Genomic DNA, 27,629 nt, shown 5'->3' on the forward strand with positions numbered 1-27,629 from the left:
TAAAGTAAAGTATAATAATTGAAGCCGGCGGCTAAAAAATAGGAACTTGCGAAATGGATCAACAATGATAGGTCTAGATCGGATCCGATCCGAGATTCGATCCGGATCCGATTTGAGATTCGATCCGGATCCGATCTAAAAATCCGGATATCTGGAGAAACCGAATTCGGATTCGGATAGTAAAATGTTGGATCCGTCAAAGTCGGATCCGGATCCGGATATCTTGATTTTTTAGTCCGGATATCCGGATCCATAAGTTTTATTAATAACTATTTTAGAAATAGTAACATCTATATATAAAGACTAACTTTTTAATATATTTTCATTTTTATAATAGTATATGTAAATTTTATTTAAATTTTGTAATATTATACATTGAAATAATTAAAAACATTATATATTTTTTTTTATTTTTAAATTATTTTTAATATTTTATATATATATTAATATTATTTATTTATTTATTTTAAGGATCCAAATCCGGATCCGGATATCCGCTGGATATTACAATTTTTAGAAGGACATCCGCCACCCGGATATCCGAGAACCCCGGATCCGGATAAAGATAGTAAAATTATTGATCCGCCAGATAAGGATCCGGATCCGGATACCTTAAAGTTGTCCGGATATCCGATCCGTCCCAGGCCTAGATCTTGTGACGATATTATATAATTTATTATTATTTGTCCAGATTAAGTGGAATCTTGAAATGGACTCGTAAAAGTAAAGGATTCAGTACTAGATATGTAAATTGATAGAGGAACATGATTGGAATCTTCAAATAGCTCTCTCTTGGTTAACAGATTTAAAGAAGATATCTTAGGACTTAAAAGGATAATGATAAATCAAAGCAAAGGGGGATGTAGCTAGATGGTAGAGCGCTCGCTGAGCCTGCGGGAGATTCTGGGATCGATACCCTGCTTCTCCAATGAAGAAACGTTTATCTTAATCTTATATTCAATTACAAATCTAGTTATTTTCTACATGAGTCCAATATTCAAGTTTTTTAATATAACAATTTATGATAAAAATTCATTTAGATTTAGTTGTAATTATTTAAATTTTGAGTATATTCAAAAATATCAACTATATCGTTCAGATATATGCATATGGTTTTGTTAGTATATAAATTAATTTGATTATCTGTTTTTCTACACTTGTTTAATTTATCTCTTTTGAAATTCCTTAACTTTTGCTCAAAAAAACACTCTTCAACCCAATCTTTCGAATTCCTTCAAAATCACTGGGCGAAAGGTTTCTTGGGCCATAATGCTTTTCTAAGATCTAACATCAATAGTTGTAAAAAAAGAAGATCTAACATCAATAAAGTTATTACAATTGGTTCCTAAACGAAAGGTTTTGTGCAACTATTTGATATGTACCTCCATGTATTCTACACGATGCAATTCTGGAATGGGTTGGCTTATCCACAGCGCTGCTGCAGCTCTTCGATACATATTCTTTAGCGTCAACCGTTTTCTGATCAGAAGAGACTTCATAAGTTGAACTGATTGTTTTCTTGTAACGTTCACCAGCTTCTCGAACAAGTTTCTAATAGTCTCGATATATACTATGTCACAAAAATATCAGCTATATCGTTCAGATTTTATGTATATTTTTTTGTTAGTATATAAATTAATCTGAAATTCAGAAAATCTACAATTAATAGTTACCAAATTTAGATACATTTTCTTTCGAATTTAAATATTTTTTTATAAACTAGCTATGAAACTATGAGTTTGATTATTTGGTGTTGTAACTATCTTTATTTTGCTTTAGAATTTAAGTTGTAGATATTTTGGTAGTGGTTTTATTTTTATTTTTCCTGTGATTGTTTCTAAAAGTATCCAACATATTTTCTTTTCTGATTCTTTGGCCACAAATTTATTTTTGAAAACTAAATCATAATTGTTTCGTAAAAAAGCTCTAGAAAAAATGATTTTCCACAACTTCCAGTCATGATGTTTGTATAATAAATCAACTATACAAACATCACGAAAACTCTTGAATAAGAGTTATTTTATACTAGTATTGACCCATGCTCCGCATGGGAATAATTTTGCTTGCAAATAAACGCATTTCAGTTTTTAAAAATTGACATGTACAGCATAACTATATTTTATCAGATAAGTAAATGCGTATACACTAAAAATAATATTAACACACTTATAATTAAGTAACCACAAACATATAAACTTAGCTTGCTTTTGTTTATAAATTTTTACATTGATCTTAAATAGTTTGTTGAATATAAATATTAGTATGAAGCTTTTATATTTTATTTTGTTTTGTTCTTTCAATATTTTCTCTAATTGTATCCATGTACAAACTAAAATAATGTTACAAACCCAATAAAAGCAGAAAAATCAGCATGTAACATAGAAACATCATCACATGAAAAATTAATCAGTGCATAGGAATGAGAATTAATTATGTAGTCAAAATTATTAAAAAATTTAGTTTGAGAATAGGTGATTGTTGTTACTTAATTTTTGCTACTATAGACACAAATTGTAAGCTCATGTCAGACATAACTAAACCATTGAAAGTAGATTAGACACTTTTGGTAACACAGAAGCATAATGGTTTTTCCATGTTTCAGATTTCTTCAACCGTTCTTTTGAAGTTATATACGTAATATATTTAAGTATACACACCAGGAGCATTTACTTTTTAACAAAAGCCATTCTATCAAAAGCCCTTCTTCTGATTCGAAAACGTTTGCATCTTCATTTGTGGTTGACTTCTACTCTCTTTATATTTCCTTCTCTTTCTTCACGTTAAAAAAGTCTCTTTGTTCGAGTTGAATCTCCAGCCATTCAAATCCACCATGTCCACTCTTTCTCGAGCTTTCCTATCCCTAAACCGGTTCCCAAGAAGCATGTCACGCTCTGCCGTAATCAACAAAAATGTACGAAGGAGGGAGATAACACTATTAGGAATACATCCTCTATCAGCACTCGTTCTGGGACTCGGGACATTCAAGATGACCCCAACTATGAATTAGGATTTTGAAAGCAAAGAAGAAGAATACATCCTTTATATTCTGTTTTTGATCGATCAAAAAGGTTTCTCTAATTTTCTTTATCGAATGTGATAAAATTTTGACAGATATAAGAGAATGAAAAATTAAAGATCGTTGCTAAAGTATGATCGTGGGTAGTTTACAGATCATTTTTTTTTCTAAATATTATTTTTTTGAGTTTTTTTTCTTAATTTTTTACATTTATTATGTGTCAGAATATGATTGGTTAAGTGACTTACAATTTAGTATATAAGAGACAAGATTAAGATATATACAAATGTCTTGTATTCTCCAAACTCATGCATTTTAATGTATAACAACGCATTATAATTTTAAAAAATTTGTCGTATATGTGTTATGTACAAAATAAGAAGCAAAAAATTGTGATATAAGATATAATCATATTATATAAAATATTTCATATACAAAGTTGAATCTAAATCATATTATATATAATCCTTCATATAACTGCTGGGTAAATCATATTATATCTAAATCACTTACAACAATTCTTTTGTCATGGCTAAAGAAAGATGTAATAATAACAAGAAATTGTTATAGAGGTCTCTCTCATAAAAAGCAAAACTATAAGAGTGGAAAGCCTAACTAAAAGCCTCTGATTGTTTCTCTTCCAAATTTTATCTTATTAAAAAACTGGAATCTACTTGACTAAAACTGGAATCTACTTGACTTCAGTAACTTCACCTGCTCTACATACACCAACATTGATCCATAATGTATTATTCCTCTTTGTTTGTAATACCCTGCAACAATTCCTTCTCGGTGACTGGAAAAAAAAACACATTAACCACGACGCGTTAGCATATTAATTCAAATAAATTATAAGGTTTAGCATGTTAAAGAAGATAATTCACCATTTACTTACCCTGTCCCATAGGTGAGGGTCCGGTTTTTTGTAGACTACTATAGTGTTGATCCCCCCCGGGTTAGTCATCTCCCACCGACAAGCCGGATGCGGAACCCTATGCCTCGTGTATTCACTAACCGTAGTGTTCAATTGCTTGTCAAATTTCGCACCCGACATGTAGAAAACGAACGGTTTTTGGCATGGATTGCGACTCACTGGCCTTGTATTGAATGTATAGGCGGTGTAATCTGCTTTTTTGTACCAATTCAAGAAAGTTCTAGAAGGCATTTCCATTTCTCGCGGAGAGAACGATCCGCGAAACACCTGGATCGCGTATCCCCATGACACTGAAACCGTCCAGCTCTTGTACTTGTCGTAGCATATTGATTGCTGGAGTAGTCCGGCCGAGTCGAGCTTCATCGGTGTGGTTAGTTTCTTGATGGAACGAACGCGGGTCATGTTTGGGAAGATGGGTTCCACCACGTCGAGATGGTGCATTGATACGAACGGCGTTACCGGGTGGGCAGCGAGGAGGCCGAATAAGTTTCCATAAACGTCGTACTGCAACAAGCAAATACATTATTCCATCAACGTTACAAAAGGTAAATAGGAACTGTAGCTTTCACGCGCTTCATCGCGCGTAGATCAAAAGAGTTACAGTATTGAAGACATCTAATGATGAACTGACAAACGCGTCGTATTCCAACATCTAGGAATCTAATTAGAGAAATTCCCAGAATAGCCCTAAAATTTTTTTTATCGCAAATATAGTTTCTAAAGATCAAAATGATCAACATATTTTATTAAAAAATGTATTTTTGGGTTTAGAATTTATGATTTAGAGTTTAGAGGTTGAATTTTAAGAATATGATTTCAAAATTTAAAAATTAAAAAAATATTAAAATTTTCAAAATAAAAAAAAATCATTTTTTTTTGACAAAATTGAATTTATTGCGATGTCCAAGCTTCGAGGCTTGAACAAAGTTCAAACAGAGTACAAACCAAAGTAGCACCAAAACCAACATTAGTAGCTGCTAAATAAAAAGAGAACCTTCGGAAGAAGGATAACAATGAAACTAAAGAAAAGAAACTCCAGAGCCTAATCCTGAGATGGTGGAATTTCATCTTGCAGCATCGAATTCTATTTTTATAACAAAAACTAAAAAATGTCTATATGAGAGAATAGTCCATCTAACAATAGGCAAAGACTAGTCATGCTATATAAATTGCTGTAATTTAATATCTTTAAAGTAAGAATTTTTTTTTAGGATAGACCTAAAAAATTCTCTAGGATAGATCTAAATTTTTTTTGTCACAAATATAGACTTTAAAAATAAAAATGACCAAAATAGATTTAAATGTTTAATCAAAAAAAAAAAAAACTTATACCCCTAAGGTTAATTAATCTAGACATTAAGGTTTAGAGTTAAATGGGTGGAGTTTAAGGTTTAGAGTTTGGGATTTAGGGTTTATAATTTAAGATTTAAAGTTTAGAATTGAGAAGTGGAGTTTTGGGATAGAATTTCAAATTTTAAAGTTAAAAATTAGAATTTTTAAAATTAGAAATGCTATGTTGGTCTTTTTAGTTTTTAAAGTCTATTTCTGTGACAAAAACTTAAAAATGTCTATTTGAGAAAATTGCTCTTAAAATAAACTAATGATAATCAAAGTATACTTTTCCATTTTATTCTAATTGTTATTAAATTTCATCTTTTACACTTAATTAATATATTATTTTATTTTATTTTATTATTTAATAAAGTAAAATTACAAAATTAGAAAAACTAGCACTAAATGCATTGAAAATTTATGACGCTTTAAATGAAACAATTTTAGACACTATAGAAAATACAACAATTCACGCTAGGCTTGGGCGTTCGGAGGCTCCGTCGATTTCGGTTTGGTTGATTCAGATTTTCGGTGTTATGCTTATAAGTCCCGTTCAGATTTTTATTAATTATGAGGCCGGGTTCGGTTCGAATTGTAACTAATATTTGAAATCGTCTAAAACTATATATTTTAAACTTCAAAAATTGACATTTTTTTTTTCAAAATATAGAAATTATTCATAAGTCTAACTAAAAATTAGTTAAACTATCTAAATTAACTAAAAAGTATTCAAAATAACAGATAAAACAAACTACAAAAATATTTTGAATACTCTAAAATATCTAAATCACCTTACAATATATAAAAACATTAACATATTTAACTAATTTCAGATATCGTTCGGATCCTAGTTTAGATTTCGGTTCGGTTCGGATTATAACCAAACCCCAAAATACTAAGCTCATAAATCGCGGTAGGATATTTTTGTATAACAGCTCGGATTCGTTTTCGATTTTTCTAGTTTGGATTTAGGTAGGTACTTCGGATTGGAATAAAAATGCTCAGGCCTAATTTTTCTAGTTTGGATTTAGGTAGGTACTTCGGATTGGGATAAAAATGCTCAGGCCTAATTCACGCTGGGCCTGAGCACTTTACCAGATATCCGAAGCCGCATCCGAACTTGACCCAAAATACCCGAACCGAAATCCGAGCCGCAGTAGCAAAATACCCGAACGGGTATTGAGTTGGGAGAGTTTGAATATCCGAACCCGAACGGATAATATCCGAAGATAACCGAACATATGTATAATTAATCTTATGTTTTTAGTTTACTTCTCTCATTGTATTCAAAATATTTATATTAATGCTACACATAGCTTAAGATTAGATAAAATACATATAATTATGGATTGTTACTCACTTCAAAAACTTTTCAAGCTTTTTGTTTTGTGCATTAACAAAAATTATATCCAAAATTTCAAAACAATAACCAAACTAGTGTCTTTTTTTAGTTTTAAAATTTATATTCAAATCTATTAATCATTTAATTTATTAGCTATGCTTGGAAGTAGAAATTGTTTTGATTTATTTACTTAATCTATGAACTTTATGAACTTAGATTACTGTTGTTTTGTTTTCATTTTATGTGTTTAGACTATTTATATTATTAGGAATGATTTGAAGACATAAAAGAACATTCATTTCAACTTTTTTTATGTCTCGAGTTGCGGATATATATCCGAACCCGGTCCGAAATTAGAAAATACCCGAATGGGTTTTATACTCTTATACCAAAATACCCAAATATCCAAAATATCCGATCCGAACCCGAACAGGTACCCCACCCCTAATTCACGCTTTGTAAAATGATGCTTTGTCATTTCCAATGGTGTAACTTCTGGTCGACTGTTTTAAAAATGGTTTTAGTAGCTAATTATTACTAGTAATCAGACACACTCGGATCTCCATAAATAAACTAATGAATGTCGGCTAAATACTTCATCCGTTCCCGAAATTAAGATTTTCTACAGTTTTCACGTTTATTAAGAATATAATAAATATTTATAATTTAGTTTAATATTTTTTTTTCAATACATTTTTCAATAACCATCCACCAATAAAATTTAATCAATTCAAATATTCTTCAAAACTATACAAAAATACCTTAAAAATATAGAAAATCTTATTTTGTGAAACAAAAATAAACTCTAAAGAATCTTATTTTCGGGAACGGAGGGAGTAAGTAAAAAGCAAATAAACCTGAATGCAAATAAATTCACACAACCACCAAAGTTTGCTAAAACTGAAAGCACTTTGATTTGTTAAATTTTTTGGAACTTGTTTTTAAGCTCTAATCCAAACTTTTTTTTTCTATAATTCACACTAGGCCTGGACATAAAATCCGGAACCCGAAATCCGAACCGAACCCGAACCGAAAAACCCGACCCGTTATCCGACCCGAAACGTAAAAATACCCGAACGGATCTTGTAGGGTGGTACAAAAAATATCCGAACCCGAAGTATTATTAACCGAACCCGAACGGATAACCCGAAAATCCGAAATTAATAGTCAATATAAATATTTTGAAATATATATAACTATTCCAATTATTAAATTCAATATTTGTGATAATATTATATATAATAATAAATATTAAAATTCTAATAAATGCTTTAAATACACAATTAGTTATAAATAAGTATTTTATAATTTGCTCATTAAAATAAAAAGTCTACTCTCTATAAGGCAATACATATTTTTTACAAATGATGTTTGTTTTCATGCTTGATTTAACATTTTATTGTTATTTTATCAATTTTATATGTGATAGATTAATTTTTATTTAATTTAAATGTTTTTCTTTATGTTTTACTTCAAAAATTTTGTTTTTTACTTTGGTTATATCCGAACCGAACCAATATAACCAGAATCCGTACGATATATGATTACTTTATGGGTTTTATGATGCAATACAATTTTGAACCGAACCCGAAGTGTTATTATCCGAACCCGACCCGTACTAATAAAATTTTAGTATGGGACCTAGAATCGTAAATCCGAAAATCCGAAAACCCGAAAAACCGAACCCGAATGCCAACGGGTATTCGAACATCCATGCCTAATTCACACTCACTCTAGAGTAACAATATTTTAGTGGAAATTATAAAGGAAAATGTAAGTTTGGATTGGAGATCGTTTAAGGCTTTAGATTTCTTTAACAAACCTTAAAAAAGAGGTTTATCAGATCCATTGGCTCTAGTTTTTGAACCAATATACAAAATCAAACTCTTGGAACTACCCATGACACTAAGAAACGAAAACTGAAAGTTATCGACTTTAACCAAGCAAGACATCAAAATTCAGTTAAACTCAAGATCAATCAATTGACTATTTCACTTGAATTTTTTTTTCATCTTTCTAAGGCAAACCGACTTGTGATCAACCAATATAAGCAACCATTTAAAAAAAGTTGCAGAGTTCTAGTTTGAAAGATTCTTACTTGATGAAAACCTTGCTCCTTGGTCAATGGAACTCCAAGCTCAGCCATACAAGCTTGTATACGATCATCGGAACCGTACAAAGCCGGATACCTCTGTATACACCGATCTTGAATCTTGCTCAAAGCCACAGCCAACGGATAGCTAATAGCGAAACCGCCTCCACCGTAAGCCATTCCATAAGAAAAGAAAATGTTCTGCAAATGAGATTCCGACAAGCTCCCAATGTAATACATCTGTCCGTGGTCGTACTTCCTCAGAACCCTAATCAGATTATCGGTGACGAAGACCGTGTCGTCATCGCCCATCACGAACCACCTCACGCTCTCCCTCGAATCAGAGTCAAGGTGCTTCAGCGTCTCGGAGACGATCCTCGAGAGCCGTATGGCCGATCTGCTTCCTTTCTTGTTGGCGTAAGGAAACGACGACGTGTCGCCCGAGATTCTAATCGGCGGGAGGTTTTCATGATCTCCGGCGTCGGTTACCTCCTTGTCTAACCACACGTAGCCTCTCATCTTCTTGGGTTTGTACCAAATCTTGATATACTCTTTCCTCTTTTTCCACAGCTTCGACGACGCGGCGATACCGAACACCACGTGGTTTAGATCCGTCGCTTCGTGCTCCCCTGCAACCGCCTCAGCCGCAGACGCAGTCGTAGTCGCCTTTTTCTGTGGCCTTTGTTGGAGAATGGTCTCGGAGAAGGTAAGATATTGGCAAGCGCGTGAAGTGGAGACGATTTTGAGAGTGTAGATGATGTAAGTGACGGAGGTGAAGAGGATGAGCCAGATCATTAGTTTTCCACCCGGTCGGTACATGGATACACCCGACGAGTCTTTTTGGTTTCCTTTCATTCAATCTTTTTCTTGAAAAAGAATGACAAAAGGTCGAGAAACTATTGAGGAGAACGAACCGAGAAAAGTGGGTTTTGGTTTTCTCCCTGTAATAAATTGTTTTAATGGAAATAAGATTTAGATACCATACGAGGGAAAGCTCAAGAAAAAAGTTTGCGAGTTTTTTTGGTGTCTCTCAGGGTAGAGAGAGAAAGAGTGCTGAGGTTGAGAGAATACAAGTAGAAGCTCAAGAAACCAAAAGATGGAAATAAAAATAGATGATAAAGGTAAAAATGGGATTTGTTGTTGTTGTTATTATAAATAAATTTTTTTTTTTGATTCTAACTTTTTTCTTTGGTGTTTCTGTTCTGTTAAAAACTTTTTGAAGGTGAAGAAGAAGAAGTAATGTTAAATGTTAAATGTTAAATGTTTGTGTAAAAATGGGAAAATTCAATGATTTACTATGTGCGAAGCGGTCAAATGTTAAGCTTCCGTCATGGATCACATTGGCCAGATCTACGTGTCACGTGTTGCTCTTGTCACGCAATTACTTCTTTTTTTTTTAATACTGAGGATTTTTGTGTGAAAGACGAAAATGAAAGAAAGTCCTGTTCGTCCACGGTTAATGGACCATCCACGTCCGTTCTCTCGGTCCGTGAACCCCAATCCATTCTAACGGTAGACTAATGTGTTAATTTTTACAAAGCCTGAAAATTATGTTTACTGACCGACCCTGCAATCACCACATGATTTTTCCCCGTGCTTTAGCCTCACTCACACAAAATCGCGAATCAACCCAATATGTTACCCATCCTTTTACCACTCCAATTCAAACACGCTTAACTCTGGAGTTCTAAACGGATGTGTGACAGACAAGATAAGTCAATTTTGGTGACATAGGTAGGCAAATCAATTCTCTTAAGTCTTTCCATTTATCACAACTCAGGATGTTACAATTCACCATCTCTCAAAGAACGCAACGTCCTCGTTGTGCTCCACGCCAGGTCTCAAGATGCTTCTCGAATCAGAACCGAGATGGCTAACCAGCTCTGGTACCACTTGTAACGTTCTGACCGCCCACGACTAATGAGCCACCCACTCCCGCACTCTCGGCCCGTAGGCCCCATCCCGTTCGAACGATCAGTGTGTTAATTTTTTCAAGACCCGAAAGTCATGTTTACTGACCTTGCAATCACCACATGACCTTTCCCCGTGCTTTGGCCTCACTCACACGGTATCGCGAATCACTTTTTGATAGGTCACCCGTCCTTCCACTACTCCCCCTCAAGCACGCTTAACTCTGGAGTTCTAAACGGAACTGTGATGGAAAAGACAAGTCAACTTTGGTGATATAAATAGCTAAATCAATTCTCTTAAGTATTTTCGTATAGATGTTACAATAATATTAGTTAAAAAATACATTAATTTTTGAATTGTTTTTAATGAATATAGATATGTAAAACAACTTTAAAATATAGAACTAACTATACACAAGATAAAAAAAAACTGCAGATATTTTCATATATAAAAGAATGAAAATATATATTTACTATTTCACTGTTTAAAAAATATTAATTGGTAATAAAAAATATTTTAATGTATTAATATATGTAAAATATTAGATGATTGTTAATTATAGGCATGAATTTAGTAAACTAATTTACATAAAATGAAAATTAATTAATTAGAACATAAAAGCATTTATGTGTAATACTATATTTGTAGAGAATTGGTAATTTTTCTACTAGTATTACTGAATAAAAATTTTAGCGTTTTAAAGATAATAAAATTTTCATAATTCATCAAAGAGAAAAAAAATTACCTTGATTTCCAATTTTTAATGCACGTTGATATATGAGAAACCTGAAAAATATATAGAAACAATTAATCACAAGATAAAAATATCATTTCAACATATTATAGAAAAAAAAACAAATTTGGGATAATTAATATATATAAAAACGGGAAAATTACAAAAACTTACTTCTTAGGGAGATTTTTAAATTGTGAATGTAAAAAAAAATTGAAAAGAGTTTTTAATTTATAGACGAAACTGTATTATTAGAAAGAAAAAAAGAAGCTCATGCATTGGCCCCTCTTACCTGCGGAACAAACCAAATTACACAGAAAAAGGTCATGCATACAGTTTTTTTTATTTATTATTATTTATTTTTGGTTTTGCATTTTCAAAGTTGAATGGATACTATGCGTTTGAACGAGACACATGACAAATGCAGACCAAATGCAGTTTTTTATGATGCAGATTGTACTGCATTTTTTTTGCCATTCACCTTAAAATATGCAGAACAAAAATATATATTTAAATAACAAATAAACTGCATACAGATCAATGTTAGTGATAAATTATTTGATCTGTACATAAGAAGGAAAAACGGCTGGACAATTGATCTGCATTTAATCTGCAAACTACTAATCTGTATTTATCCTGTTTGGTCAGCTTTTTATTTTTTATCTGCATTATTTGGATCTGCACTACGTTCAAAGCCTATTTGCAGTCCCCTCAGCATTCCAACTTATCCTGCATTTCTCCTGCAATAGTTCTGCCTCACATTCAAACTCTATATATTAACTTTTCTTTTCCAGAAGATACAACTAGATATGGATTTTATCATTATCCGTGTCAATTTGAAGTAAAAATGGATATCAAGCTTTGGGAACAGTTTATCCGGCTCCACCTTAACTAATATTTTTGCTTCTCCCATATTTGTTGGATCTAAAAGAAGTTTGTGAGGAAGCATTGGCTCTCCTAAACCTGATGCTATGTGGCTGATGATTAGCCTAGAAAAACAAGAGTCTGGAATATTTTTAAGATTTACCCATACTCGTAAGGTAGAGATCTCGGGTACTTTAAGGAGTTGTCAAGAGTCCAAGGTGCCACAAAGAGTAGACAATCATCAACATGTCACACGCCCCATTGAATAACCCATTTACGAGTATTTTCATGAGGGATATGAAAAAAAAACGACGAATCTCCTAACTTCTTGCAAGTGATCCTACATTCCCTACCCATAACCTATTCAATACTGCATGTATAAGACCCCTAGGAGGACTTAAGCACCTATGAAACTGTCCAACAACGTATTCTTCATTGTTTTCTTGTCCTAATCTAAGTACCTTGGAGGGTATCGTCACTTGAAGCGTGCCATCTAGACGATAAGTTGGTTCAGTCGCACAAAAGAAGTTCTTAGAGGATTGTTCATATGAGCGGCCCATGGGAAACGAAGACTACCATCATTCTTAAGTGCCGGGGGTGGAATCATGATTGATTACAGGCAGTTTCGACTTCGCTTGCGCAGGGAACAACTTCTGCTCTTTCTTAGTCTTGGGACCATTAACGATTGACTCACCAATCTGCAATTTACAGCCTCTGAAACTCCGAGCCTTGGAGTTGCAGGTTCCGGAGGGGTTGGAGGAGGCGTGAAGTTAAGAGGTTTCAACCACGCGCCCAAGGATGGAACAAAAGTATTTTCCTCATCTTTGTCAAGCTCATAATCATCAAGATCGGAGCCTTTCGGTGGCTGAGAAACGTCAACAACAGTAGCAAAAACATCGACATCAGTGATAGCAGTGACAGTAGTAACCGCATCGACATTAGTGAAGGGAGATGAGGCGTGGACGGGAGTGAGGAAGGAGTCATGGATGGCAGCTACAGAGGAGTTTTGGACAGCAGCGGAGGAGGAGTCGTGGACAGTAGTCACAGAAGCAGGAGGAGCAATGCAAGGTGGTGGTGGTGGATCGAGAGCTTCACCATCACAGAGAGGGAGAATTGCCAAACCGGTTGAAGAGAATGCCATTCCTTGAGAACAGAGAGGGATCTTCAAGGAAACATTAGCTTCTTTATCCCACATCTTAGGAGAAGCTTCAATAACCCCGTTATGTTATTAATTTCGAAATTAATTAATTTTAATGTAAAAAATAATAAATTACCTTTGTACCCTTAACCCTAATGCATCCATGTCTGATGATATACAGTCGTATCAGTTTCATTTATGTTCTAGCTTTTTCTTTTTCACTTTCTTCCTCTCTCTCTGCAACTCCTTACCTTTTCTTCTTCCTTGCTATTTCTCTCTCTATTGAAGGTGATAAACTATACCGTTAATGGAAACCATCATCACCAACTCCGCAGGTGGTGGAAACGACATGAGAAACCATTGAAGGCGATGGAGTGACATCAATGGCGATTTCTTCTCTTTCGCTCTTCAAATCTGTTTGAAATGGTGCGACTCAGCCTTATTTGATAAAGAATTCTGGTTTTTCTTCGATCTAGGTTTTTTTTTTGTTTTGGATGCTTTTGGATGTGGGAATGTTGAAGAGAATTATCAGTTATCTTAGATAGAGTTTTTCTTGTTCTGGATCTTTCCGATTTAGGGTTGTGTTAAAGAAGATTCTGCGTTGCTTTGATTTTAGGGGTTTTCTTGTTCGTCATCTTCAGATCTGGATTTAGTATAACTCGGCATTATTAACTAAGCCAAACTTGATACAAATAACTCAGTAGTACACAATATAACCTGTAGAACTCAGTCGAACTCGGTATAACTAATTCAGTAGTACTCAGTATTACGCAGTATAACAAGTAGAACTAGGTATAACTTAGTAGAACTCGATATACCTACGCTTAGTAGTACTCAGTAACACTCTGTATAACCAGTATAAAACTCAGTACAACTAAGTATAACTAACTCAAGAAGTATAGTTCAGTACAACTAAGTAAAACTACGATCAGTTGTACATCGATAATTAAAATTTCAAATTTTAAAAAATTTAAAAAATTCGAAATCTGAAAAATTAAAAATATTCGGATTTTTAATAAAAAAATAATTTTAAAAAAATACAAAAGGGTAAAATCAGATATTAAATTTTCATTAAAGAGGAGGGGCATAGGCGATTAGAAAGAGAATAGAGGATTGTTTCTTGAGATGTGGGGGCAGTGAAGATGTTGATCCTTCCCGATTTGATGCTGAGCATTTTGGGTTACGCAGTCGCCTCGAGTTCAATTTGGGAGAAGCGCGTGCGTGCACGCACCTGTTTGAGTATATGAATCTTATTTTCTTTTTTACCTCTTTCTAAAGAAGTTCTCTTCCAAAAATTATGCTTATCCAAGCATATGATGGACGTTCTCCCATTTGCGTGTCTAGAAATCATATGTAATGAAGTGCCTTCTTTCTAGATCTCTTAAGAGTAAGTAAATCAGCAATGAGTTTCCTATCCTTTTTGGCGAACAACACCTGATTAAAAGTCTCGAGACATCCTATACCCCTAATTTTTTTTGAACAGATTTTCTTTCATGAGAGCGAATGTATCTTTTAACACCAAAAAAATCTTCCATGGCACTACATTGTAAATTCAGGAAGTGTGTTTGCTATTGCCTTTTAGTAACATCTCCTTTCTTCCTAGAAATAGTTTACGAAGATAACAGCTTGTCAATTGAGTTATATCTCGATCCTTTATATACCTCATGAACTCTACTTTACTGCTATTAAAAACATTTCGGAAGGCCCATTATTTATTCGCAAATCTTGAAGATACCTAATGTTTGTTGGATGTAAACTTGATGTTAACTTGGAGTCCAAGAAATACTAATCCGACTTGAGTTAGGATTTGGAAAATAGGAAATATGTTTTGTTAAGTGAGATTAGGAGTTATTAAGATCTATATAAGGAGTTATCAAATTGTGATATCACTTATGAGTTTGTGAGAGCTTAAGTTTTTGAGAAAATTTTCTTAAGCTAATAATAAGAGTTGAGTTATTCTTATTGATCTTTGAGTTCATACCTTGTTATTGAGATAACACGACGGGAAGAATGAAGAATAGTGGAACCTCTTCCATCAACTGTTCGATGCTCACATCAACGAACTACACGGTTTGGGCAATCCGAATGAAGATTCTACTTAGGGTTCATAAAGCATGGGAAGTAATTGAAACCGGAACAGAATGATATGGCTATAGCTTTGATCTTCCAATTGATACCAGAAGCACTTGTCCTTCAAGTTGGAGATATTGACAATGCTAGAAAAGTATGTGAAGCTATCAAATCACTCCACATGGGGGCAGATAGGGTAAAATAAGTGTGATTGCAGACGCTCATGGCAGAGTTTGAACGCCTTAAGATGAAGGATACAGACACCATCGATAGCTTCATTGGAAAGTTATCGGAGATTTTATCTAAATCCACATCTCTAGGCGAGAATATTAACAAGATAAAGATGGTAAATAAATTCTTACACAGCCTACCTCGCAAGAAATAGATTCATATAGTTTCTTCATTGGAACAAGTCTAAGACCTTAAGACAACAAGCTTCAAATATATCATAGGGCGTTTAAAAGCCTATGAAGAAAGGGTTCGAGAAGAAGAAGAAGACGGAAGCCAGGAGAACCAAATTAAGTTGATGTACTCCAACTCAGAAGCTCAAGATTTGCAAGGAGACCGAGAAAACAATGGAGATTATAGGAATAGAGGGCGAGGTGGACAGTTTTATGGAAGAGGATGAGGTAGAGGAATATCATACCGCGAGTTTGATATGTCTAAAATCACTTGTTTTAGGTGTGACAAGAATGGTCACTTTGCAACAAGCTGTCCGGATCGAATACTAAAGCTACATGACGCATATGAGAACAAAGAAGAAGATACAAAAGAAGCGGATAGACTAATGATGCATGAAGTTGTTTATCTTAATGAGAAGACCGTAAACCGAAGGAGTTCGAGTCAGGAATGGATGGATGGTGACAAGATATGGTAACTAGACAACGGTGCTAGTAATCACATGACTGGAAATAGATCATATTTCAAAGAGCTCAATGAGACCATTACAGGAAAGGTACGATTCGGTGATGATTCACGGATTGATATCAAAGGTAAAGGCTCCATTTTATTTGTCAGTCAAGATGGGGAAAAGAAGATTCTCGCGGAAGTTTTCTACATTCCTGACTTGAGAAGCAACATTATTAGTCTTGGACAAGCTACAGAGGCCGGGTGTGATGTAAGGATGAGAGGAGATTATCTTAGACTTCATGATACTGAAGGAAGGCTGATCGTAAACGCAAGAAGATCCAAGAATCGACTCTATAAGGTGCTCATGGAGATAGTCGAGACAAAGTGTTTACAATCTGTAGTTTAAACCGACTCAGCAAAGTGGCATGCAAGGCTCGGTCATATTGGTATTGACTCAATGAAGACTATGATACACAAGGAACTCGTCTTAGGGTTACCTATGATCAACGTCGAGAAGATCATATGTGAATCGTGCTTACGTGGGAAGCAAGCAAGACACTCGTTCCTGCAGTCAATGTCTTATAGAGCCGCAGAAGTGTTAGAACTCATTCATGGAGACTTATGTGGACCTATCACACCATCCACCCCAGGAAGAAACAAGTATATCTTCGCTCTCATCGACGATCATTCCCGATACATGTGGATCATCCTACTGAAAGAGAAAGGAGAAGCTTTCGAAAGATTTAAGAAATTCAAGGCAATTGTAGAGCAAGAGACAAGGAGAACTATCAAAACGCTTCAAACCGACAGAGATGGAGAATTCACATCATTGGAGTTCAAAGAATTCTGTGAGAAAGCTGGAATTCAAAGACATTTAACATCCCCATACACACCGCAGCAAAACATAGTAGTTGAAAGAAGAAACTGAACCCTACTCGAGATGACTAGATGTATTCTAAAGTATATGAATACATGATCCCAAAGTGAAATGGTTTTGATTCCACCCATTACAATTATTAAGGGTTCAACTGCAAATCAGGAGGGTAACCCGGATTCTCATTCAGAACAAGTTATTGGTCCTCAAGAACAGTTCAATGAAGAGTCTCAAGAACCACGAGTGCAATTAAGAAGGTTCACTAGAGAATGGAAGAGTGCAATATAATATGATTTTGTAATCTTTCTTCATGAACATGAAGATGGCATTTGGATGATGGATGACCCTTTAAGTGTCTGTCAAGCCATCCAAAGTGTTGACTCTGATGAGTGGACTGATTCCATGAAGGAAGAGTATCAATCTATGTTGGACAATGGCGTTTGAGATCTTGAACCACTACCAGAAGGTGCAAAACTGGTTGGTTGTAAATAGGTCTTTAAAACTAAACATGATGCAAACAGTAGAGTGGAAAGATATAAGGCTCGCCTTGTCGCCAAAGGTTACACTCAGAAGGAATTCATTGATTACCAAGAGAAATTCGCTCTGGTTTCATCGAATGACTCATTAAGGATAATAATAGCACTGGCAGCTCATTTGAATATAGAGCTGCACCAGATGGATGTAAAGACTGCATTTCTCAATGGTGACATTGATGAAGTCATTTACATGCAACAGCTGGAAAAAATTGTGGTTGGAGACCCAAAGAAAGTTGTATATAAACTAGAAAAATCCATCTATGGTTTAAAGCAAGCGTCTCATCAATGGTATCGGAAGTTTGATCAGGTGATCACTTCATTCGGTTTTGAAATGAATTGTATAGAGGATTGTGTATACCAGAGGATCAGTGGGAGAAAATTTGTGATCGTTCTACTACATGTTGACGACATTCTGATTGCCACAAACGATGTAGGCATGTTGCGTGACACCAAGAAGTTTCTTTCAGAGCAGTTTGAGATGAAAGATCTTGGTGAAGCCTCTTTTGTATTGGGAATAAGGATACACTGAGACCGTTCTCGTGGTATATTAAGTTTATCACAAAAGAGCTACACCGATAAGGTTTTAGAACGTTATGGCATGAAGAATTGTAAGTCAATAGATACCCATGTTTCTAAAGGTAATAAGTTCAGTTGAGAGCAGTGTCCCAAGATTGCGTTAGAGATTGAGGAAATGCGGAAAATTCCTTATGCTTCAGCGGTTGGGAGTCTGATGTACGTTATGGTTTGTACGCGTACAGACTTGGCTTTTATTACTGGCATGTTGAGGAGATACTTAAGTAACCCGGGGATCGACCATCAGAAAGCAGTCAAACGGGTGATGCGGTATTTGCTTAAAACTCATAATCTTATGCTCGTCTATAGGCGAGGTAACCAGCCCGAGATCAATGGTTATTGCGATTCTGATTATGCTGGATGTCTTGATAGCCGTCGATCCACTTTTGGTTATGTATTCTTGTTTGCTGAGGGAACCATATCGTGGCGAAGTGCCAAGCAGGGGCTTGTGGCTTCGTCTACTATGGAAGCAGAATACATAGCATGTTATGAGTCATCCAATCAGGCTATTTGGCAGCGGAAGTCACAGGACTTACCAGCGGAAGGCGGAGTCGAGCACAAACTGGCCTACATGGTCTCCTACCAAAGATGATCAGAACTGCTCAATCACCTTCACAAAGGAGGAAGCCAGCGGGATTGATAAGCCTCACTGCGACCGCTCGTCATAGACCTCGTCATACGAGATTTGGAAGTTGGAAGTGTACTCATCGACACGGGGAGCACGGTGAATGTAATCTTCCGTGATACTCTCAAACGGATGAGCGTTGAACTCGGAGAAGTAACTCCAACTCTAAAACCGTTCACAGGCTTTTCTGGCGAAGTATCGATGACCCTCGGATAAATTCAGCTACCTGTCATGGCCAAGGAGGTCACAAAAATTGTAGAGTTCGCGGTAGTCGATCATCCTGCCATCTACAACGTGATCATGGGAACCCCGTGGCTCAATGCTATGAAAGCCGTTCCATCGACGTACCACCTGGGCGTCAAATTCCCGACCCCAAACGGAGTTGCAACTATCTGGGGATGTCAGAAACAGTCGCGACTATGCTTCCTCGCAGAACACAAGTTAAGACAGATGACAACCTCTGCAACGGCAAATCGTAAACGCACGAATATCGATGAATCTTCGACCAACAACGTTTCGAGAAAAGACGATTTCATATCGTCTGCCGACGCAGACGCTTCGGGCGTTGAAACTCAACGCGAGGCCGAAGCTGACGCTACAATTCAACCGGAACATCCGGAGGAGAACACTGACCCTGCCACGATCATCTCAATCAAGGCGGTCAGCACGGCGACAACCACCGAGTAAAAAACGCTCGCGGCATAAAATAGAACTACGAGATGGCTTGATCCTCGAAAGAGGTACGTAGGCAGCTCGTCGAAGGACGAGTTCAGCTATCCCCCTCTCCAAAAAGGGGGGGGGGAGTGGGTGCGTATACTCGTATACTCCCACATAGGAAAAGATGCGTTATTGTAATCGAATTCTATCGAGACTTCGAAATTTTTTACAAAATATGCGTCACTCTTTTTGAGAAAAAAATCGCAAACCAATCTCACTTCAAAAATATACGTATAGTCTTCGAAATAACTGCGAGACGTCGCAAGTTAAAAATCGAGATAAGACGAACAAATTGTCCAAACGCGAGCACTACAAATCTTATACTCCGTTCGTCGAGTGGACCCGACGAACACATCAGCCGTCTTAAACAAGCGCAACCTGATCACTCTTTTGATCTTCAAACGTCCAACACAAGGACGAAAGCGCGCTACAAAAAAAATTCGAAATTTTGATCTAGCACTTCCACTTGGCTTAAAAATTGTCTCTGGAAAGATGCTCGATTCATACCATACAAGTCGTATAAGCCGAGAACCTATCGCGGACTTTAAATCGGTACGAATCAGGTAGAAATCGCAACAGGAAAACCAATAGCCGGCTAGTCACCGCACAAACCTTAAAACCGATAGTAAACCTAGGTCTTGCCCTAAACCCATCACATTGGTCTCAAACATCTCAAAGACATGATATCTACACGATACGAGATTCCTAAAACATGTCTCTTCGTTCATAACTCAACGTTCCCGAAAAATCGTAAATAATTTCTACAAAAACTCACCTCTCGAACGAACTAACAGATTGAACGCCTCAACGAAGATAAATATGAGGCGACAACTCATGTTCACTTCAAACCCGCTCTAAACAAAGTAAACCCAAACAAACATACATTATATAAACCGCATAGCGGTAAGAGTTCAAGGCCACGCTCGGCCAGACATATATGAACAAAGGCCACACTCGGCCGCTAAATGCTAGATAAAAGGAAAAACTCCTTCCCGCCAAAACACTCACAGGTCAAAGTTAAAACTCCCGGACAAGGAAACCCCGAATGCATCCGCGGGAAAGTTCACTTCCTCATCGTCACCAGCAAAATCAGCCGTAGTCTCTACGGTATCAGGGGAAACCGGGATGGGATCCCAGAATCCCTGGATCTTCTCGTCGATTGGAGGAATGGTCGCCTCTGCGTGAGCATGATCCTTCATGGCACCCTTCATTAACTCCATCTCCCTCTCGAAGACGTAGTCATCTTCCTGCGTCCTCCAAAGGCTCCCGACGGAGCCGCGACACTCACGGAAGTCGCCCAGCGAGTTGAAAGCACCCCTAAGATTCCCGTACTCAACCTAAAATTGAGAAGCGCGAGTCTTCATCACCTCGACAATTTCCCTCTTGCCCTTCCGTTCCGCCCTACGAACAGCCCTGGCATGATCACGAGCGAGTTGAGTGTCTCGCGCCAACATCTCGTCTCGCATGCGAGCAAGATTCTTTTCCGCCTTCTCCGCTTTAAAGCGATAGATCATGCCCTCTCTATGACTCGCCTCAATGGCCGATCCAAGCAAGTTCAAACCCTGTAAAACCGATTGAAACGTTATTAGCAAAAAAATAATAATAACGATCGCCAGGATTCTTAAAAATTATACCCCGTTAATGATGCGAGATCCTTCCGCAACAACTCTCGGCCTCCCTGACTCGCTCGTGGCCTGAGGAGCGTCAAAACCCGATGGAAGACCAGCAAAGAAATCATCGAAGTCCGGAATAGGGACCTCGTTCGTACAACTTCCATCGCCGAAAGCAAGGTTCGGATCCCATCTTGGAAGCGTGCAATCGTCCACCGAAAACTCCAGGTTGCCGAGATCAATATCTTTCCCCTTCGAAGAATTCGGCCCCGTCACAATAGTGGGAGCGGCGTTGGGACCTTGGTCTTCAGGTTCGGAATCACTCCTTGTTTCTCCGCCCAAAGCATGACCAGGATGCACAAACCTCAACCCCCTACGAACTCTCTTCGGCGTAAAAGAAGTCCAGAAAAAAGGACCATTCCTGAGCAGGTCCCTCATCGTAATAATGTCCTCAGGGAACGGAGCAAGAGGGTTGATAGAGGGACGATCGTTCGGCAACCTCCGAAATAGTGGGATACAACTCTCCTCAACGGACGCTGCGTCTACACGAACGAAGAAGAAAAACTTCCTCCACGAGTTGAAGTTAGAAGTGAACCCCTCTACCACCGACATGAAGTTCCGAGGAACTAGCCTGTACGTGTCTGTGTCCCGGATGATCTGTAATCGAAGAAGCGCTTCGAAATGATCAACAGTGAGAGAGAGACCGTGTTCGTAGCTCAGGACCAGGATCCCTATGAGGTGCTGGATGCTAAGAGGATTCAGTTGGCTTATCGCCACCCCGAAACGACCCAACACACGGACGATGATCTCGGGGATCGGAAACCATAAACGGCAACGCACTAAAAATGCCTCGTAACAAGTAAAGAAGCCCTCCGGGGGACTACTAGCGCACTCTCCTTGACAAGGAATCCTGAATTCCACCGTGTCCGAAATATGGTAGAACGACCGCATGACCTCGAGAAATCCACTAGTGCTCCTACTCGGCGCGCCTTCCTCCATCGGACGACGCTTCATGACCGGGAACGATTTTTATAAGGGAGGCGTGATCGAACCATAACACGCCACCCACCATGCCTCGTTCTCGGTGGGGTCTACCGAATGAGGAACGAATTCCATCTTCGGCACTCGAAGCTCTTCAGAAACATTCGCGGGCAAAGACCCTTTCTTCGAACTCCTCTTCTTACTCGACATCTCGTGTTTTTCTTTTTTAAGATCAAGGAAGAAATGACGGCGAGAAAGAGAAAGAACTTTTCAAGAAAAACCTCTCTATGAGAATGAGTATGAGAATGAGTAAGTGTGAAGATGATGAAGAAGTTACCTCCCTTCTTATAGGCATGAGAAATTACTATTTACTTGCGGATTTTTGGACATGAACTTCGCCCAAATACACCAATCTCGTTCAAACTCGCCATACCACGCATTAGGACCTCGCTAGAAATCCACGTTCCCAATGTGCTGGGGGGCTAAAACGGTTACGACGAAGTTAACATCCAAATTCCCGAAAAAGAAAAACGTAGAAGAATTCTTCGACAAATATACTTTCGAAATAGATTCTTCTTTACGAAAAAATTTTGCGGAAGAAACGCGAAACATCGGACAAGAGCTCGAGAAGGATCGTTACGCAGCGACCAAACGCGTGCTCCGCTCGGTCGCTACGTAGCGACCAAGTTTGAGCCAAAGCTCAGTCACTGCATAACAACCAAACGCCCATTCCGCTCGGTCGCTACGTAGCGACCGAGCTCTTCCGAAACGTCGATACGACATCAGTCCATGCATTCTCGTCTACCCTTTGATGCTATCTCCCGAATACCGTAGCGAACCCATCTCATGTTCCCCGTCATTTCTAAGTAATCAATCAAACTTTACCGTAAAAACCGCGGAAAGTTCATTCTTTATCGAAAGAAGCCGTAATAAAAGCTTCGAGTCGAAAGACGGACCAAAGGGACCTAGGACACGACTCGAGGCCCAACTTACGATTTCTTAACTAACAGCCCGTAAACCGCATGACGGTTTATGCTTGGTCCGCAAGGGAAGATAAATGTCAAGTTTTCGCGGATAAATACGAAATTTTGAAGATAATTACGAAGATCGGAAAAAATGGAATATCTCCATTTTTATGCTATGGCGGCTTAAGGGCAGAAGAAGAAAGGCGTAAACCGACTTTGGAGTCAGTATATAAGGGGTCCTAGGCGAGAGGCATGGGGAGAGAATTTTCAGAGCGAACTTAGCACTTAGAGCAATTAGGCAACTTTCCATTTTTGTTATTTCGAGCTGCGACTCAACTAGGTTTTGCAGTCTTAGGTTGTTAGAACTAGGAATCTTGCCGACAGCTCTCGTGGCCAAGGCTTCTACCTTGTTGTAACGCTCATACGCGGATTTGGAATAAAACTCCTTTTGCTCTCTTTTACGATTTCTTATTTCTTTTCGTCTTTAATTGCGTGTTCTGATTGCTTGGCGTGTGGTTTAACAGATATCCGAGACCTCTGGGAAATTAGGGTTTTCCTAACTTTCCTTATTTAAACGGAAATCGACAGTGTGAATTTCGGTTCCCACAAAGTGAAAAGAGGGTGGATGGTAAAATCAATAATTTCCCGCTTTAATTATGCATAGCGTTTCAAAACTGGAAGTGCTATGTATAATACGTTTCTAAAAAGCGTTTGTAGGATTAAAATCGGACCAACCAAACATAGCGTTTACATTTTTGCAAACGCTATCTAAAACTCAAGGGTATGTTAACGTAGCAGAAAAACAAAAAACGCTATCCTCGACTGCTATTAAAACTCATATTTCTTGTAGTGTTTTTTAGTATGTTTTCAGGTTTTGGAGTGATTTGAAGGAAAGTGATGAATTTGGTGCATTTTGGAGATAAAATGATAAAGACCCGTAGCTGACCATCGACCATGACTATCGATCGATGGGCGAATGCAATAATCGATCGACACACACTCCGTGTTGTCGATCGACGGCGAAACGCACAGAGGCCATAATGGTTCCAGCTGACTTTAAACCCAAGTCCTACAAGAACTACCAAATTACCCTGACGAGTTTTAACCTAATATTTATGTCCCCTGCTATTGTTCTAGGAAACACACACTTTCTTACTTTCATACAGCAAAATACTTATAGTTTTAGGTTTGGAGAGAAGATCTAATAACTCCTTCAGAGATTTGTGATTGGAATTCCAATTTTTCTACTCTATTCTATTCTATGCAGTTTTCTTATCTTATTGTTATGAATTGCTTAGCCATGTCTGAGTAGTTCATCTTATTAGATTTAGGGTTCAGAGATTCATGAGGGATTAGCCCAAATATAGAATTCCTAAGTGTCAAGAATATTAATCAACTAAACTGTTCTTAATGCTTGTATTCTAGAGTAGCTAACTAGGACCTTGTCTTTAGATATTAGGGCGCAAGCGGAAGTACGGTTCTCTGTCTGATGACTTTAGATTGTGCTAGGATTGCTAAAAATAAGCAGAAGCTGACTTATTTTAACCTAGTGAACACGTCAAATCCGTGCGATAACGCTCCCTGGAAGGTTCATCGATCGACAACTCACTAGTTGCAATCGACGGACTGAATGTGTATCGATCGACACCCCGTTGTTGGAATCAATCAACACTTTCTTAGGACCAAGAAGCGACAACTGAGTTCCTAGATCTGGCAATAAATAGTCTAAATATACGAAACTATTCTTACTGTTTGAGTTCAAGAATATCCCTATATGCTTAGTAATCTATATCTCTACAATCCTGATTGTTTTAACAGAAACTCTAAGTCTAACGTTTCCCATATCTGTCTTAAAACCTCAAATCAATCAATCGAACAATTACTTGTTCACCCCTGCTATTTACTGCTTTAAAACCTACTTGCCTAGCTTAACTACATAACTAGATAGATCTAATGTGTGTCTTTTCTCCCTGTGAATTCGATCCCTAAGTATTACAACCAAACTTCTTATTGGAGAGAGTAAATCACTGCTTAAAGTAATTTTAGTGATATCAGGTATCACTCTGTGTTGTTTGTTCATAAGGTTGATCTCGATTAGGAGGGCCAGTTGGAAATAGGCACGATGATCACTTTTGCGTGTAATTTATATGCTATGCATCCATGTCTGGTCTAATGTCCTTTTACTATGGTAATACTTGTGATCATTGTGGATCTAATTACGGTTACAGTAATTATATCTCTTTAGTCCGGTATTAATATGATAAATGGAAGAGAATGTTTCAAACCGGGTTTTGATGACAATCATAAGGAGCGCTCATTAGGATTAGTCCATAAATCATCTTGGTCACAATTAGGTCCACAAGCGGGAGATTGTTGGAGATGTGAATCAATTGTGGGATTTATGGGATATAAGGATTGTTATCTCGGTTTGGCCCAAATAAAGAGTGATCATATATGGATTGGGCCTTCGGTATTTAAATTGATGGACATGGGGTTTTATGCATAGAAACCAATTTGGATGTCATTAATTATATTCTGTGATGGGCTGAATTAAATGACAATGGTTCTGAACCGGTTATGTTACGGTTTACTGGTTTGGTTGTGGTCCCTAGCTTACGTATATATGAAGGTATATATATTCAGTCTAATATATACCATAAGGTGGGGAAGTATATAAGGCGGAGAGATGAAAAAATAAGTTAAATAAGGTTGAAAAAGAAGGGTTTTGTCATTTGGCTAGACAAAATATAAGGATTCTCTCTCACTCATATGGTATACTTCCTCTATTCTCTACTTAAGCTTAGGATAATTCGGATACAAAGAGCTAAAAGATCTTCTACCTATCATCATCTTATAAGATAAGTTCAACTAAGTGTTTCAAGCTTTCTTAATTTTTAGTTCTAACCATATACACTAGTAGATCAAGGGGCCTAAGAATTTATGCGGGAGAGATACCACCTCCATTAAGTATACATATCTCCATCAAGTGGTTAAGTATACATATCTCCATCAAGTGGTATCAAAGCCTACTACTATGTGTATATGGTTGCATGTGTTCATGATTTGATATTTGATAATTACATCAGTTATAAACCACGTGAGCCAGCGTATTTGATGTCTATTTTTAGCAAATTATATATGTATATATATATATATATATATATATATATACAGAAAAGTTTTAAAATTAATCCCCGATTAATCGTAGATTAATCTTTGAGTTATCACCAACTCGCTAGGCCTATGCTGACCGTCCGATTCACACCTAGCGCAAATAATATATGATATATGTATTTATGAAAATTAAAATTATTTCATTTTCCTATCAAACTTTTCTCTTTTTAAATTATATTAATATCTTTCAAAGTACCCTAAGGAGTGATTTGTACTCTATCAAATAAGGGCCGAATTGTAGTACTTAACGATCGAATTCCCAAGGAGCTAAGACACAAAAGATCTAGTAGTTATGTAGTTAAGCTAGGTTGAATGGTTTAAATGTAAATAGCAGGGGTAAGAAAAGTAATTGCTCAGTTGATTTATTTGGGTTTTGAAAAAGATATGAAAGGCGTTAGACTAAGGGTTTCTATTTAGACAATCAGGATTATAGAGATATAGAGACTAAGTGTATGTTGGATATTCTAGAACTCAAACTTAAAGAGTAGTCGATCAACTTCCATATTTTTAGACTATATATTGTCGGCTCTAAGACCTCAGCTGTTGGTTGTTGGTCTTGAGAAAGAGTCGATCGATACCAATTATGGATTATCGATGATACACCTTTCAGCCCGTCGATCGATGCAATTACTGAGTTGTCGATCGACGTACCTACCAAGAAGCTTTACGTATGGGTTTGGCTTGTTCACTAGGCTAAACTAAATCAGCTTCCGCTTGTTTCTAGCAATCCTAGCACAATGTAAAGTAATTCAGACAGAGACCAAGCTTCCGCTTGCGCCCTTATATCTATAGGCAAAGTCCTAGTTAGCTATTCTAGAACACATGCATTAAGAACAGTTTAACCGATGGATATCCTAACACTTAGCAATTCTATATTTTGGGCTAATCCCTCGTGAATTTCTGAACCCTATATCTAACAAAGAGAACTACTCAGACATGGCTAAGTAATTCATAACAAAGAAATATGAAAACTGCGTAAATAGAATAGAGTAGAAAATCATAGTTCCAATCACAAATCTCTGAAGGAGTTCTTGGATCTTCTCTCCAAACCTAAGACTCTAAGTATTTTTCTGTATTAAAGTATGAAAGTGAAGAAAGCATGTGTTGCCTAGAACAAAAGCAGAGCACATAAATATTAGGTTAAAACTCGTCAAGGGTAATCTGGTAATTCTTGTGGGAGTTGGGCTTAAAGCCGGCTGAAATCAAATCTGGGCTTCGCTGTCGATTGACAACACAGTGTGTGTGTCGATCGATTATCGTCTTCAATCATCGACCGATGGGCTGTTCGATGGT

At 37.1% G+C, this 27,629-nt stretch overlaps 1 protein-coding gene across 1 annotated transcript; it reads right to left on the bottom strand.

The window, feature by feature from the left end:
• Positions 1–3,448: 3,448 nt before the first annotated feature.
• LOC106445182 lies at positions 3,449–9,821 on the bottom strand. The gene is made up of 3 exons (XM_013886697.3): positions 8,723–9,821; positions 3,912–4,454; positions 3,449–3,812 (listed from the first exon to the last, which is right to left on the bottom strand). The coding sequence occupies exons 1-3, from the start codon at positions 9,569–9,571 to the stop codon at positions 3,708–3,710; spliced, it is 1,497 nt and encodes a 498-aa protein (XP_013742151.2). The 5' UTR covers positions 9,572–9,821; the 3' UTR covers positions 3,449–3,707.
• Between the last annotated feature and the right edge of the window lie 17,808 nt (positions 9,822–27,629).

Source organism: Brassica napus, chromosome C9, assembly GCF_020379485.1.
Source record: "Brassica napus cultivar Da-Ae chromosome C9, Da-Ae, whole genome shotgun sequence".
NCBI classification, from domain to species: Eukaryota; Viridiplantae; Streptophyta; class Magnoliopsida; order Brassicales; family Brassicaceae; genus Brassica; species Brassica napus.

What these genes read in the sequence shown, in the direction of transcription:
- LOC106445182 (XM_013886697.3), bottom strand. Translation starts at nt 9,571, where the DNA reads ATGAAAGGAAACCAAAAAGACTCGTCGGGTGTATCCATGTACCGACCG. An exon ending in AGGAGCAAGGTTTTCATCAA is followed by an intron (nt 4,455 to 8,722) that starts GTAAGAATCTTT and finishes TGCTTGTTGCAG; the next exon opens with TACGACGTTTATGGAAACTT. An exon ending in ACCCTCACCTATGGGACAGG is followed by an intron (nt 3,813 to 3,911) that starts GTAAGTAAATGG and finishes TTTTTTTTCCAG; the next exon opens with TCACCGAGAAGGAATTGTTG.